Here is a 12,600-nt window from a genome sequence, read left to right as displayed (position 1 = left end):
GGGGGGTTACCGGTTGCATCAGAGCCCCTCTTCTCTCCCCCACAGCCAATGCCTCCCTCTCCACAGCGCCTCCTACTGGAGTAGCCGGGAGCTGCCCCCCGGTGGCTGCCCCCTCACCAGACGGAGTCGGCGTTGAGCCGTTCCAGCGGTTTCATGTTCTCGTCGAAGTAGATGTCCATGGTGAGGCTGACGTCCGTGTCGTGGGCCGAGTTGTAGTTGGTGACCGTGCGGGTGGCGATCCCAAAGCACCGCAGGACTGGGGAGGGGGGCAGAACGGGGGTGTGTGTGTCGGGCTGTCGGGAGGGACACAGCCCCCCTACCCCCTGCAGGATCCCCCCAGCGCTAGCCCTGTCTGGCCTCTTCATTCTTTCCCTCCATTCTTTCCTTCATTCATTTCCTCCCTCCCTCTTTCCCCTCCATCGCTTCATTGCCTCCATTCCTCCCTCCCCTCCTTCATCCTCCATCTGTCTCCATCCCCTCCGTCTCGCTCTCTCTTCCCTTCCCTCGGTTGTTTCATTCCTCCTCTCCTTCCGCCCCCCACGCCTCTCTTCTTTCCTTCTAGTCCTCCTTTCTCTGCATTCCTCCATTCCCTCCTTCTCGCAAGCCCTGCTTTCATCCCCTCTCCTTGCTTTTCATTCCCTCTATTCTTCCTCTCCCGGCCAGTGCTTCTCTCTCTCCAGTCTTTCCTTCCCGCTTCCCATTCGTTCATTCCCTCGGCCCCCTACTGACCAGTCAGACCACAACCTCCCCCCAGCGGTGCCCCCTGGTGGCCAGCCAGGCCTGGCGTGTTCCCCCCCAGCGGTGCCCCCTGGTGGCCAGCCAGGCCTGGCGTGTTCCCCCAAAGCAGTGCCCCCTAGTGGCCAGCCAGGCCTGGCGTGTTCCCCCAAAGCAGTGCCCCCTAGTGGCCAGCCAGGCCTGGTGTGTTCCCGCACAGCGGTGCCCCCTGGTGGCCAGCCAGGCCCGGTGCTGCCCCAGGTGGTGCCCCCTGGTGGCCAGTGGGGGGCAGTGGTGCGCCCTGATTACCAGTTGTGACGACGCCGGCGAAGACCCAGCACTGGCCGTAGAGGACGGGGTAGCCGGTCCGGTGGTACTGCCGGAGGATGTCCACGCTGCCCACCCAGGCCGAGGGGTTGGTGCCCCGCGAGTAGTCACCCGTCCAGTTCCCCACCAGCACCCCGTTGTCGTCCAGGGAGTTCACCTGCCCCATGCCGGGGGGGGGGGAGAGAGCGGTGAGCGGGGGTAGAAAGGTCAGGGGAGGGACTGCAGGGACAGACAGGCGTGGAGGGTGGAGGTCAGGATGGGATGGGATGGGGGGGTGGAGGTGCCCCCCCGCCCATGGGCCCCTCCTCCACTCACCATGGCGGAGACGACGCGGGAGACGCTGATGGGGTCCCCGCGCCCCGAGTGGGGCATCCCGCGCCGGTCCAGGATGTACAGGCAGGCGTCCAGCAGCCCCCGGTCAAACTGGGGGGGGGAAGAGATGGGGGTCAGCGCCGAATAGCCCCCTCCGGCCCGGGGACCCCTCTCCTGGGGTGCCCCCTCCTCCATCCCCCTCCCTTCTCCTCCTCCTGCCCCAGGACCCCTCCCCTGGGGTATGCCCTACCCCCATCCCCCTCCTGCCCCAGGACCCCCCATCCCTGCCCCCCAGTCCCACCTGCCCGTAGTTCCAGGTGCGCTCCCCGATTTGGCTCTCGGTGCCGTAGTAGATGCGGCCGCTCTCGTTGAGCACGTATTCCTCCAGCCAGTCGTCCTGTGGCAGGTACACGGCGTCCTCTGGGGGGGCAGGGGGGGAGACAGCCCGTCAGCTCCGCCCACTGCCCTTGGCCCCGCCCACCGCCCCTCGGCCCCGCCCACTGCCTCACAGCCCCACCCACCACCCCTGGGCTCTGGCCTCTCCTGCCCTAGATACGCCCTGTCCTCTTTGTCCACACCGAGTCCCCTCGGGAGGAAGGGACCATCAGTCTGTCCCACCCTTCCCCCATGGCTCCACCCCAAACCTTCCCGCTCCAGGTGTTCCGGGTCCCCCATGTGCTGTGAGCTTCCCCCTGGCCGTGCCCCCACGCCCTGCGAGCCTGACCCCCAGCGGTTGCAAGCTTCCCTCCGGCAGCATCCCCACGCCCTGCGAGCCTGACCCCCAGCGGCTGCAAGCTTCCCTCCGGCAGCATCCCTGCGCCCCACAGGCCCTGCGAGCCTGACCCCCACGTGCTTCCCCCCGGCCGCTGCGCCCCACTCACCGCGGCACCAGGGGTTGAAGAGGATGTAGATCTCGTTGCGGGGGTCAAAGGGCATCTGGTACTCGCCTGCCCGGCTCCGGGTCTTGACGCTGAAGCGGTACTTGCCGATGACGGCGGTGGGGGCGGTGTTGACCCGCAGGGACAGGCTGTTGCTGCTAGAGTCCCTCACTTCGGCTGCCCAGCCCAGCCCAGGCAGCGGGGCCCCCACCGGCACCAGGATGTGGGTGGCCTTGGACACCTGGGGCGTGGGGCCTGGGTGGGGGGGAGACAGGGAGTCAAAGCCCCCGCCCTGTGGTCAGCCCCCCTCCAGCCAGCCCCCTGCCTCTCCCTGCCCAGCCCCTCTCTATTCCCTGACACCCCACTCCCCAAACCCTCCGGCCAGCCCCCTGCCTCTCCCTGCCCAGCCCCTCTCTATTCCCTGACACCCCACTCCCCAAGCCCTCCGGCCAGCCCCTCGCCTCTCCCTGCCCAGCCCCTCTCTATTCCCTGACACCCCACTCCCCAAGCCCTCCGGCCAGCCCCCCGCCTCTCCCTGCCCAGCCCCTCTCTATTCCCTGACACCCCACTCCCCAAGCCCTCCGGCCAGCCCCCCGCCTCTCCCTGCCCAGCTCCTCTCTATTCCCTGACACCCCACTCCCCAAGCCCTCTGGCCAGCCCCCCGCCTCTCCCTGCCCAGCCCCTCTCTATTCCCTGACACCTCATCCCCCAACCAGCCAGCCAGACCCCCACCAACTCTTCCCCCCTCTGGCCAGCCCCTTCCAGGAGAAACCTACAATCCATCCCCCCCACACTCTGTCCATCTACCCCCCCCCCGCCATTCTCTACAGATGGACCAGTCGCCCCCATGTGCCCCCATCCCTGGGCCCAGACACCCAGAGGTATCTGATCTCACATAGCATAGGACTGGAGGGGCACTGCTGGGGAGAAGCTTGCAGCCCCAGGCTGTTCCTAGCCAGGAGCACTGCTGGGGGGAAGCTCATAGGCCCGGCATATCCCTGGCCGGGGCCACTGCTGGGGGGAAGTTCACAGGCCTGGCGTGTCCTGCCATCCCAGCCCTGTGATCTCAGCTCCACCAGCAGGTCTGGGCAGGAGGGGCCCCTCCCAAACCTGTTCCACCCGAGTGTGGGGGAGCGGGGGTGGGGCCCAGTGGGGTGCGGTTGCCCCGCTTCCCTTCCACACCCTGCTGCCTCCCACACCCTGTCTCTCACCCATCTTGGGACTGCCACGCTGTGAGCTGCTCCCCAGCAGTGACCCCAAGCTGGGAAAGTGGGGTCTCCAGGGCTGCGAGCTTCCCCCCAGCAGTGCCCTCAGATGGGACAGGGGGCGAATCAGGTGTTGTGAGCTCCCCCACACTGGTGCCATGTGGCCTTGGGGTCTGGCCAAGCAGAGAGGGGTGTGGGAATGTGGCCACCACATCTGGGGAGCTGCCCGTGCAGTTGGGCCGCTAATGATGGGGTGGGTTTGTGGCCCCAGGGTGTGGGACCTGGGAAGGGGGTTAATTACAAAGCCAGCTGGGCTGGCAACCAAGGGAATGGGCCACGCCTCACAGCCAGTCCCATGGAGAGGCAGAATTCCTTCCCCACCCCGCCGATCAGCCTCGGCCTCTCATAAGAGCAGCCAGACTGGGTCAGACCAAGGGTCCATCTAGCCCAGGGTCCTGTCCTCTGACAGTGGCCAACGCCAGGTACCCCAGAGGGAATGGAAGACCAGGTGATCATGCAGTGACCCTCCCCTGTCTCCCATTGGCCCCTGGCAAATAGAGGCCCGGGCCACCTATCCTGGCTAATAGCCATTGATGGACCTGTCCTCCATGAATTTATCTAGTTTTTTTTTTATCCCTGTTATAGTCTTGGCCTTGACAACATCCTCTGGCAAGGAGTTCCCCATGTTAACTGTGCATTGTGTGAAAAAAAATACTTCCTTTTGTTTGTTTTAAACCTGCTGCCTATTAATTTCATTGGGTGACTCCTGGCTGTCGTGTTATGAGAAGGGGTAAATGACACTTATTCACTTTCTCCGCACCTGTCATGATCATATCCCCCTGCCCCGAGTCATTTTTTTCCAAGCAGAAACGTCCCAGTCTTATTAATCTCTCCTCATATGGCAGCCGTTCCAGATCCCTCATCATTTCTGTTGCCCTTTTCTGAACCTTTTCCAATTCCAATAGGTTTTTTTGAGGTGGGGCGACCAGAACCACATGCAGGATTCAGCGGGGGGCGCTTTGGGGAGTGGGGCCGGAGATCCAGCAGTGCAGGGTCCTGTCTCCCATCAGGTGATGCCATGGGGCATTGGGGAGAAGCACAGGGAGGCAGGGGGCACTATGGGATGGAAGGGGGGAGCGGCAGGGGGAGTTGCAGGGCACCGGGGGCTGCTGGGGGCAGCAGGGGGCAGTAGGGGGTGCCAGACGGCAGCAGAGGGCAGCGGGGGCAGGAAAAGGGCAGCAGGGAGGTAGCAGGGGGTGCTGGGGGGCAGCAGGACATAGAAGGGGCCCCAGGGATCAACTCTCACCAATGAGCAGCTCCAGGCAGACCAGATGCAGCTTGGAGCAGCAGGGGGTGCTGGGGAGCAGCAGGGGGCAGCAGGGTGGAAGGAGGGAGCAGCAGGGTTGCAGTGGGGGGCGTCTCTCACCAACAAGCAGCTCCAGGCAGACGCGGTGCAGCTCGGGGTCGTAGGGGGAGCAGTGGGGGGTGGGAGCAGTAGGGGGCGCTGGGGAACAGTAGGGGGCGCTGGGGAGCAGTAGGGGGCGCTGGGGAGCAGTGGGGGGAGCATGGGGGGCGTCTCTCATCGACGAGCAGCTCCAGGCAGACGCGGTGCGGCTCGGGGTCGTAGGGGGAGCAGTGGGGGGTGGGAGCAGTAGGGGGCGCGGGGGAGCATGGGGGGGCGTCTCTCACCGATGAGCAGCTCCAGGCAGACGCGGTGCAGCTCGGGGTCGTAGGGGGAGCAGTGCGGGGTGGGAGCAGTGGGGGGCGCTGGGGAGCAGTAGGGGGAGCATGGGGGGCGTCTTTCACCGACGAGCAGCTCCAGGCAAACGCGGTGCGGCTCGGGGTCGAAGGGGGAGCAGTGGGGGGTGGGAGCAGTAGGGGGCGCTGGGGAGCAGTAGGGGGAGCATGGGGGGCGTCTTTCACCGACGAGCAGCTCCAGGCAAACGCGGTGCGGCTCGGGGTCGTAGGGGGAGCAGTGGGGGGTGGGAGCAGTAGGGGGCGCTGGGGAGCAGTAGGGGGAGCATGGGGGGGCGTCTCTCACCGACGAGCAGCTCCAGGCAGACGCGGTGCGGCTCGGGGTCGTAGGGGGAGCAGTGGGGGGTGGGAGCAGTAGGGGGCGCTGGGGAGCAGTAGGGGGAGCATGGGGGGGCGTCTCTCACCGACGAGCAGCTCCAGGCAGACGCGGTGCGGCTCGGGGTCGTAGGGGGAGCAGTGGGGGGTGGGAGCAGTAGGGGGCGCTGGGGAGCAGTAGGGGGAGCATGGGGGGGCGTCTCTCACCGACGAGCAGCTCCAGGCAGACGCGGTGCGGCTCGGGGTCGTAGGGGGAGCAGTGGGGGGTGGGAGCAGTAGGGGGCGCTGGGGAGCAGTAGGGGGAGCATGGGGGGGGCGTCTCTCACCGACGAGCAGCTCCAGGCAGACGCGGTGCGGCTCGGGGTCGTAGGGGGAGCAGTGGGGGGTGGGAGCAGTAGGGGGCGCTGGGGAGCAGTAGGGGGAGCATGGGGGGGGCGTCTCTCACCGACGAGCAGCTCCAGGCAGACGCGGTGCGGCTCGGGGTCGTAGGGGGAGCAGTGGGGGGTGGGAGCAGTAGGGGGCGCTGGGGAGCAGTAGGGGGAGCATGGGGGGGCGTCTCTCACCGACGAGCAGCTCCAGGCAGACGCGGTGCGGCTCGGGGTCGTAGGGGGAGCAGTGGGGGGTGGGAGCAGTAGGGGGCGCTGGGGAGCAGTAGGGGGAGCATGGGGGGGCGTCTCTCACCGACGAGCAGCTCCAGGCAGACGCGGTGCGGCTCGGGGTCGTAGGGGGAGCAGTGGGGGGTGGGAGCAGTAGGGGGCGCTGGGGAGCAGTAGGGGGAGCATGGGGGGGCGTCTCTCACCGACGAGCAGCTCCAGGCAGACGCGGTGCACCTCGGGGTCGTAGGGCTGCTGCAGCTGCAGGCGGATGTCGAATGGCTGCCCCCGGCGCACGATCAGCTCGTCGTACTCGAACTCGTCCGTATGGTGGGCTCGGCGCGTTGCCCCCGAGCGCTGCCCCATCAGGTCCACGCCGCTCACCACCAGCATCCCCTCTGCAGGACAGGGCGCCGGTCAGTGGGGAGCCCCAGTGGGGGAGGGGTGGGGTCAGCAGGGGATCCCCCAGACCCAGAAAAGGGAACCCCAGTGGGGGAGGGGCAGGGGACACCCCAAGTCCAGAATCTGGACCACTGGAAATGCAGCGGGATCCCCCGTGGCAGTGGGGGGAGGGGAAGGGGCCAGATGCCCAGAAGTTGTATGAGAGGGGAGCGTCAGCAGGGGCCCCCCGGAGCAGGAGGACTGTTCTGGGGGGAAGGGGGACCCTGGGACAGGGGATCAGAATGGGGCAGGTTGCTCGGGGGGGGGGAAAGAGGAGTGAAGGGGTCCCACGTGGAGGCTGGGGTTCCTGGTGGGGAATTGGGGTGCCATGGGGGGCCCCAGGTGGACTCCGGTGGGGAGTAGCATCCAGTTTCTCCTCCACTCCCTGCTGCACTCAACAGCCACCTGGGGGACCTCCTGCTCCAGGGGCTGCGAGCTTCCCTGCAGCGGTGCCTGGATCAAGCCCAGCACTGGTTCAGCAGCATGGGGGACCCCTCCCGCCCCCAGGGAACCCCCCTCACCCCGGATGACTGGCTGGGCCGGCCGGGACCCCGGCACCTCCCCCGGCGCCGGCCCCCAGTCTGTGTCATCCCTGGGCCCCGCGCAGCATTTGCAGCATCTGCAGAATTTGCTGAAAAAGGATCGCTTCCTCCTTTCGGGCTGGGGATCAGGGGGGCCGGGCTGGTGCACCCGGTAGCTGGCACTCGCCCACCTCCCCACATCCATCCGGGTATTGGGCTCCGGCATCCTGCCTGGGGTGGAAGAGAGACAAGCAGTGAACACAGTTCCCCAGCGCTGTTATATACGGCTGTTCCCCAGCTGCGCCCCAGAGGTGGCTGCGTTTCAGCACTGGGCACATCACTTCTTGACATGTGTCAGGGGGAGGGCTGCCTGGCTGGTGGACCGCACAAACCGAGCGATGGGGAAATCGGCCTCGGGACAGTGAGGAACTAGGTCAGAGATGCTTCACCCTCGTTCTGTGTCAGATGCCGAGTCTGAGCCGGGGAGGGAACCCAGGAGTCATGACTCCCCCACTTCCAGCCCTGCTGTAACCACTAGACCGCACTCCTCGTGCAGAGAACCCAGGCGTCCTGAGTGGGGCATGCAGAGCTGGGTGCTCGCCTGGCCTTTGGGAGCGGGAGGACGGTTCCTGGAGCCAAATATCAGTTTCCTTCCCTGGCATGCACCCTGCCCCTGGCCCTAGCTGGAGAGAGTCCAGATGTGAACAGCTGCTGGGAGGGCCAGGGCTGGGAACACAAGAGTGGGGGAGGGGGGCATGGGGAGGGATGGATGGATGGCCGGACAGGGGCCAGACGGGGGCGTGGATGGACAGACAGACGGAGGGATGTGTGTGAGGACTAGAGAGATGGACGGATGTGGGGACAGATAGACAGATGGGGGTGTGGGGATGGACAGGCAGACAGCGAGGGTGCGGGGATGGGGAAGGACGGACAGGCAGAGGGATGTGCATGGGGATGGATGGATGGACAGACGGACATAAGGGTTTGTATGGCAATGGATGGATGGATGGGTGGACGGACAGAAAGAGGGATGTGCATGGGGATGGATGGATGGATGGACAGATGCAGGGCTGTGGGGGAGATGGATGGATAGAGGGGCATGTAAGGGGACAGACGGATGGACAGACAGAAGGCTGTAGGTGGACGGATGGATGGACAGACGGAAGGCTGTGGGGGGGATGGATGACCGGATGGAGAGATGTGCATGGAGACAGACAGACGAAGGGACAGACAGACAGGGCTGTGGGGGGCGTGGGTGGACGAATGGCTGGAGGGACGGGTATGGGGACGGAAGGAGGGACAGACAGACAGGGCTGTGGGGGGTATGGATGGATGGAGTGACGTGTATGGGGACAGACAGACAGGGCGGTGGGGGGGGGATGGATGGATGGACGGAGTGACGTGTATAGGGACGGACAGACAGGGTGGTGGGGTGCGTGGGTGGATGGATAGATGGAGGGACGGGTATGGGGACAGAAGGAGGGAGAGACAGACAGGGTTGTGGGGGGTATGGATGGATGGAGTGACGTGTATGGGGACGGACAGACAGGGCAGTGGGGGGCGTGGATGGATGGACGGACGGAGTGACGTGTAAGGGGACGGACAGACAGGGCGGTGGGGGGGGATGGATGGATGGACGGACGGAGTGACGTGTATAGGGACGGACAGACAGGGTGGTGGGGTGCGTGGGTGGATGGATAGATGGAGGGACGGGTATGGGGACAGAAGGAGGGAGAGACAGACAGGGTTGTGGGGGGTATGGATGGATGGAGTGACGTGTATGGGGACGGACAGACAGGGCAGTGGGGGGCGTGGATGGATGGACGGACGGAGTGACGTGTAAGGGGACGGACAGACAGGGCAGTGGGGGGAACGGATGGATGGAGGGACGGGTATGGGGATGGAAGGAGGGAGAGACAGACAGGGCTGTGGGGGGGATGGATGGATGGATGGACGGACGGAGTGACATGTATGGGGATGGACAGACAGGGCGGTGGGGGGGGGACGGATGGATGGAGGGACGGGTATGGGGATGGACAGACAGGGCGGTGGGGGGGATGGATGGATGGAGTGACGTGTATGGGGACAGACAGACAGGGCGGTGGGGGGGACGGATGGACGGGTATGGGGACGGACAGACAGGGCGGTGGGGGGGATGGATGGATGGATGGACGGACGGAGTGACGTGTATGGGGATGGACAGACAGGGCGGTGGGGGGAACGGATGGACGTAGGGACGGGTATGGGGACGGACAGACAGGGCGGTGTGGGGGATGGATGGATGGATGGACGGACGGAGTGACGTGTATGGGGATGGACAGACAGGGCGGTGGGGGGGACGGATGGATGGATGGGGTGACGTGTATGGGGACGGACAGACAGGGCGGTGGGGGGGATGGATGGAGTGACGTGTAAGGGGACGGACAGACAGGGCGGTGGGGGGGACGGATGGATGGAGGGACGGGTATGGGGATGGAAGGAGGGAGAGACAGACAGGGCGGTGGGGGGGATGAATGGATGGACGGACGTGTAAGGGGACGGACAGACAGCCGGGGAGGTGATGTCGTGGTGGCCCTGGGAGGGTTCGGGGGTCCCCCGCAGCCGGGGGGCAGGCATGGCAGTGGTGCTGGGTGCGAGGAGAGCCCAGAGGCAGCCAAGCTGCAGTACCCGGCTCGGGCACTGGGGGGGGCTGTGATGTGGGGGCGTGGCCAAGGCCCAGGGAAGCCAATGGGAGCGCAGGGCAGGGTTGGGGCAGAGGGGTCGGAAGGGGTTACCCTCTGCCCCAGGAACCCCACCACGCCCAATGGGAGCCGGTCCCAGTGATGTCATGGCGGGGGGCGGGGCTCCAGTCCCACCTCCTCACAGAGTGGAAATTTAACGGGGATTCGAGGAATTCGATGACGACTCTGGAACCCAGGAGTCCTGCCCCCCACACTGTGCTCTAACCACTAGTCCCCCTCCCCTCTCCGACCCGGGGAGAGAACCCAGGAGTCCTGCCCCCCACACTGTGCTCTAACCACTAGTCCCCCTCCCCTCTCCGACCCGGGGAGAGAACCCAGGAGTCCTGCCTCCCACACTGTGCTCTAACCACTAGTCCTCCTCCCCTCTCCGACCCGGGGAGAGAACCCAGGAGTCCTGCCCCCCACACTGTGCTCTAACCACTAGTCCTCCTCCCCTCTCCGACCCGGGGAGAGAACCCAGGAGTCCTGCCCCCCACACTGTGCTCTAACCACTAGTCCTCCTCCCCTCTCCCACCCGGGGAGAGAACCAAGGAGTCCTGCCCCCCACACTGTGCTCTAACCACTAGTCCCCCTCCCCTCTCCGACCCGGGGAGAGAACCCAGGAGTCCTGCCCCCCACACTGTGCTCTAACCACTAGTCCCCCTCCCCTCTCCGACCCGGGGAGAGAACCCAGGAGTCCTGCCCCCCACACTGTGCTCTAACCACTAGTCCTCCTCCCCTCTCCGACCCGGGGAGAGAACCAAGGAGTCCTGCCCCCCACACTGTGCTCTAACCACTAGTCCCCCTCCCCTCTCCGACCCGGGGAGAGAACCCAGGAGTCCTGCCCCCCACACTGTGCTCTAACCACTAGTCCCCCTCCCCTCTCCGACCCGGGGAGAGAACCCAGGAGTCCTGCCCCCCACACTGTGCTCTAACCACTAGTCCTCCTCCCCTCTCCGACCCGGGGAGAGAACCAAGGAGTCCTGCCCCCCACACTGTGCTCTAACCACTAGTCCCCCTCCCCTCTCCGACCCGGGGAGAGAACCCAGGAGTCCTGCCTCCCACACTGTGCTCTAACCACTAGTCCTCCTCCCCTCTCCGACCCGGGGAGAGAACCAAGGAGTCCTGCCCCCCACACTGTGCTCTAACCACTAGTCCCCCTCCCCTCTCCGACCCGGGGAGAGAACCCAGGAGTCCTGCCCCCCACACTGTGCTCTAACCACTAGTCCTCCTCCCCTCTCCGACCCGGGGAGAGAACCCAGGAGTCCTGCCTCCCACACTGTGCTCTAACCACTAGTCCCCCTCCCCTCTCCGACCCGGGGAGAGAACCCAGGAGTCCTGCCCCCCACACTGTGCTCTAACCACTAGTCCCCCTCCCCTCTCCGACCCGGGGAGAGAACCCAGGAGTCCTGCCCCCCACACTGTGCTCTAACCACTAGTCCCCCTCCCCTCTCCGACCCGGGGAGAGAACCCAGGAGTCCTGCCCCCCACACTGTGCTCTAACCACTAGTCCCCCTCCCCTCTCCGACCCAGGGAGAGAACCCAGGAGTCCTGCCCCCCCCACTGTGCTCTAACCACTAGTCCCCCTCCCCTCTCCGACCCGGGGAGAGAACCCAGGAGTCCTGCCCCCCCACACTGTGCTCTAACCACTAGTCCTCCTCCCCTCTCCGACCCGGGGAGAGAACCCAGGAGTCCTGCCCCCCACACTGTGCTCTAACCACTAGTCCCCCTCCCCTCTCCGACCCGGGGAGAGAACCCAGGAGTCCTGCCCCCCACACTGTGCTCTAACCACTAGTCCTCCTCCCCTCTCCGACCCGGGGAGAGAACCCAGGAGTCCTGCCTCCCACACTGTGCTCTAACCACTAGTCCCCCTCCCCTCTCCGACCCGGGGAGAGAACCCAGGAGTCCTGCCTCCCACACTGTGCTCTAACCACTAGTCCCCCTCCCCTCTCCGACCCGGGGAGAGAACCCAGGAGTCCTGACACCCAGCCACCCCCCTGCTCGACTTCCATCTAAGGCACTGCACACCCCTCCCCCCCTTCAGTGGCTGAGGACCAGGGCTCTGGGGACGGGACCCGGGAGAGTCTGCCAGGGCCCAACTCACCCCCAGGCTAAGCACCCCACAACCCCAGCTCCCCAAAACGCCCAGCTCCCAAATTCCACCCCATTCCTTCCCCAGTCTGCAAACATCCCAGCCCCCCAAAATCCCCAGCCCCTCGTCCCCCCGCCCCCAAATAACCCAACACCTCTTCCCCCAGCACCCCAAACTTCTCAGCAACTGTTCCCGCAGCACCCGAATATCCCAGCACCTCACCCCCAGCACCCCAAACTTCCCAGCCCCTCTTTTCCCAGCCCCCCAAGCCCCCAGCACCTCTTCCCCCAGCACCCGAATATCCCAGCACCTCACCCCCAGCACCCCAAACTTCCCAGCCGCTCTTCCCCCAGCACCCCAAACTTCCCAGCCCCCCAAGTCCCCAGCACCTCTTCCCCCAGCACCCGAATATCCCAGCACCTCACCCCCCAGCACCCCAAACTCCCAACATCTCTTCCCCCAGCCCCCTAAACTCCCAACATCTCTTCCCCCTGCCCCCTAAACTCCCAACATCTCTTCCCCCAGCCCCCTAAACTCCCAACATCTCTTCCCCCAGCCCCCCGAATATCCCAGCACCTCTTCCCCAGCCCTCCAAACCCCCAGCCCCGCTTCCCCCAGCCCCCCGAATATCCCAGCCCCTCTAACTCCCAGCCCCCCAAACTCCCAGCCCCGGAGCCCGCACTCACTGGCCGGGCGCTCGCTGAGCTCTGGGGCCAGGCGCTGCGCG

The 12,600-nt window shown here is 65.7% G+C and overlaps 2 protein-coding genes across 3 annotated transcripts in view; one reads left to right on the top strand and one right to left on the bottom strand.

The window, feature by feature from the left end:
• The window catches only part of GMPR2 (guanosine monophosphate reductase 2), a 23,279-nt gene extending 18,865 nt beyond the window's left edge, over positions 1–4,414 (top strand). Inside the window, exons 10-11 of one of the 2 annotated variants that reach the window (XM_073308629.1) lie at positions 46–180; positions 4,082–4,388. In XM_073308629.1, coding sequence (XP_073164730.1) covers positions 46–136 — 91 coding nt within the window. In that variant the 3' untranslated portion in view covers positions 137–180; positions 4,082–4,388. Of the gene's footprint in view, positions 1–45 lie in introns of both variants that reach the window. The other variant, XM_073308628.1, reaches the window with a different exon arrangement.
• TGM1 (transglutaminase 1) overlaps positions 1–12,600 on the bottom strand; it is a 21,143-nt gene extending 8,543 nt beyond the window's left edge. Inside the window, exons 1-8 of the mRNA XM_073308617.1 lie at positions 12,560–12,600; positions 7,062–7,292; positions 6,306–6,497; positions 2,235–2,486; positions 1,655–1,773; positions 1,357–1,464; positions 1,024–1,198; positions 118–256 (exon numbers count right to left, since the gene is read on the bottom strand). Coding sequence (XP_073164718.1) covers positions 118–256; positions 1,024–1,198; positions 1,357–1,464; positions 1,655–1,773; positions 2,235–2,486; positions 6,306–6,497; positions 7,062–7,287 — 1,211 coding nt within the window. The 5' untranslated portion in view covers positions 7,288–7,292; positions 12,560–12,600. The remainder of the gene's footprint in view (positions 1–117; positions 257–1,023; positions 1,199–1,356; positions 1,465–1,654; positions 1,774–2,234; positions 2,487–6,305; positions 6,498–7,061; positions 7,293–12,559) is intronic.

This window comes from Lepidochelys kempii, chromosome 13, assembly GCF_965140265.1.
Source record: "Lepidochelys kempii isolate rLepKem1 chromosome 13, rLepKem1.hap2, whole genome shotgun sequence".
Lineage (NCBI taxonomy): Eukaryota > Metazoa > Chordata > Testudines > Cheloniidae > Lepidochelys > Lepidochelys kempii.
The sequence above is the reverse complement of the archived record's forward strand: the minus strand, read 5'-3'. Positions and strand labels throughout refer to the sequence as shown.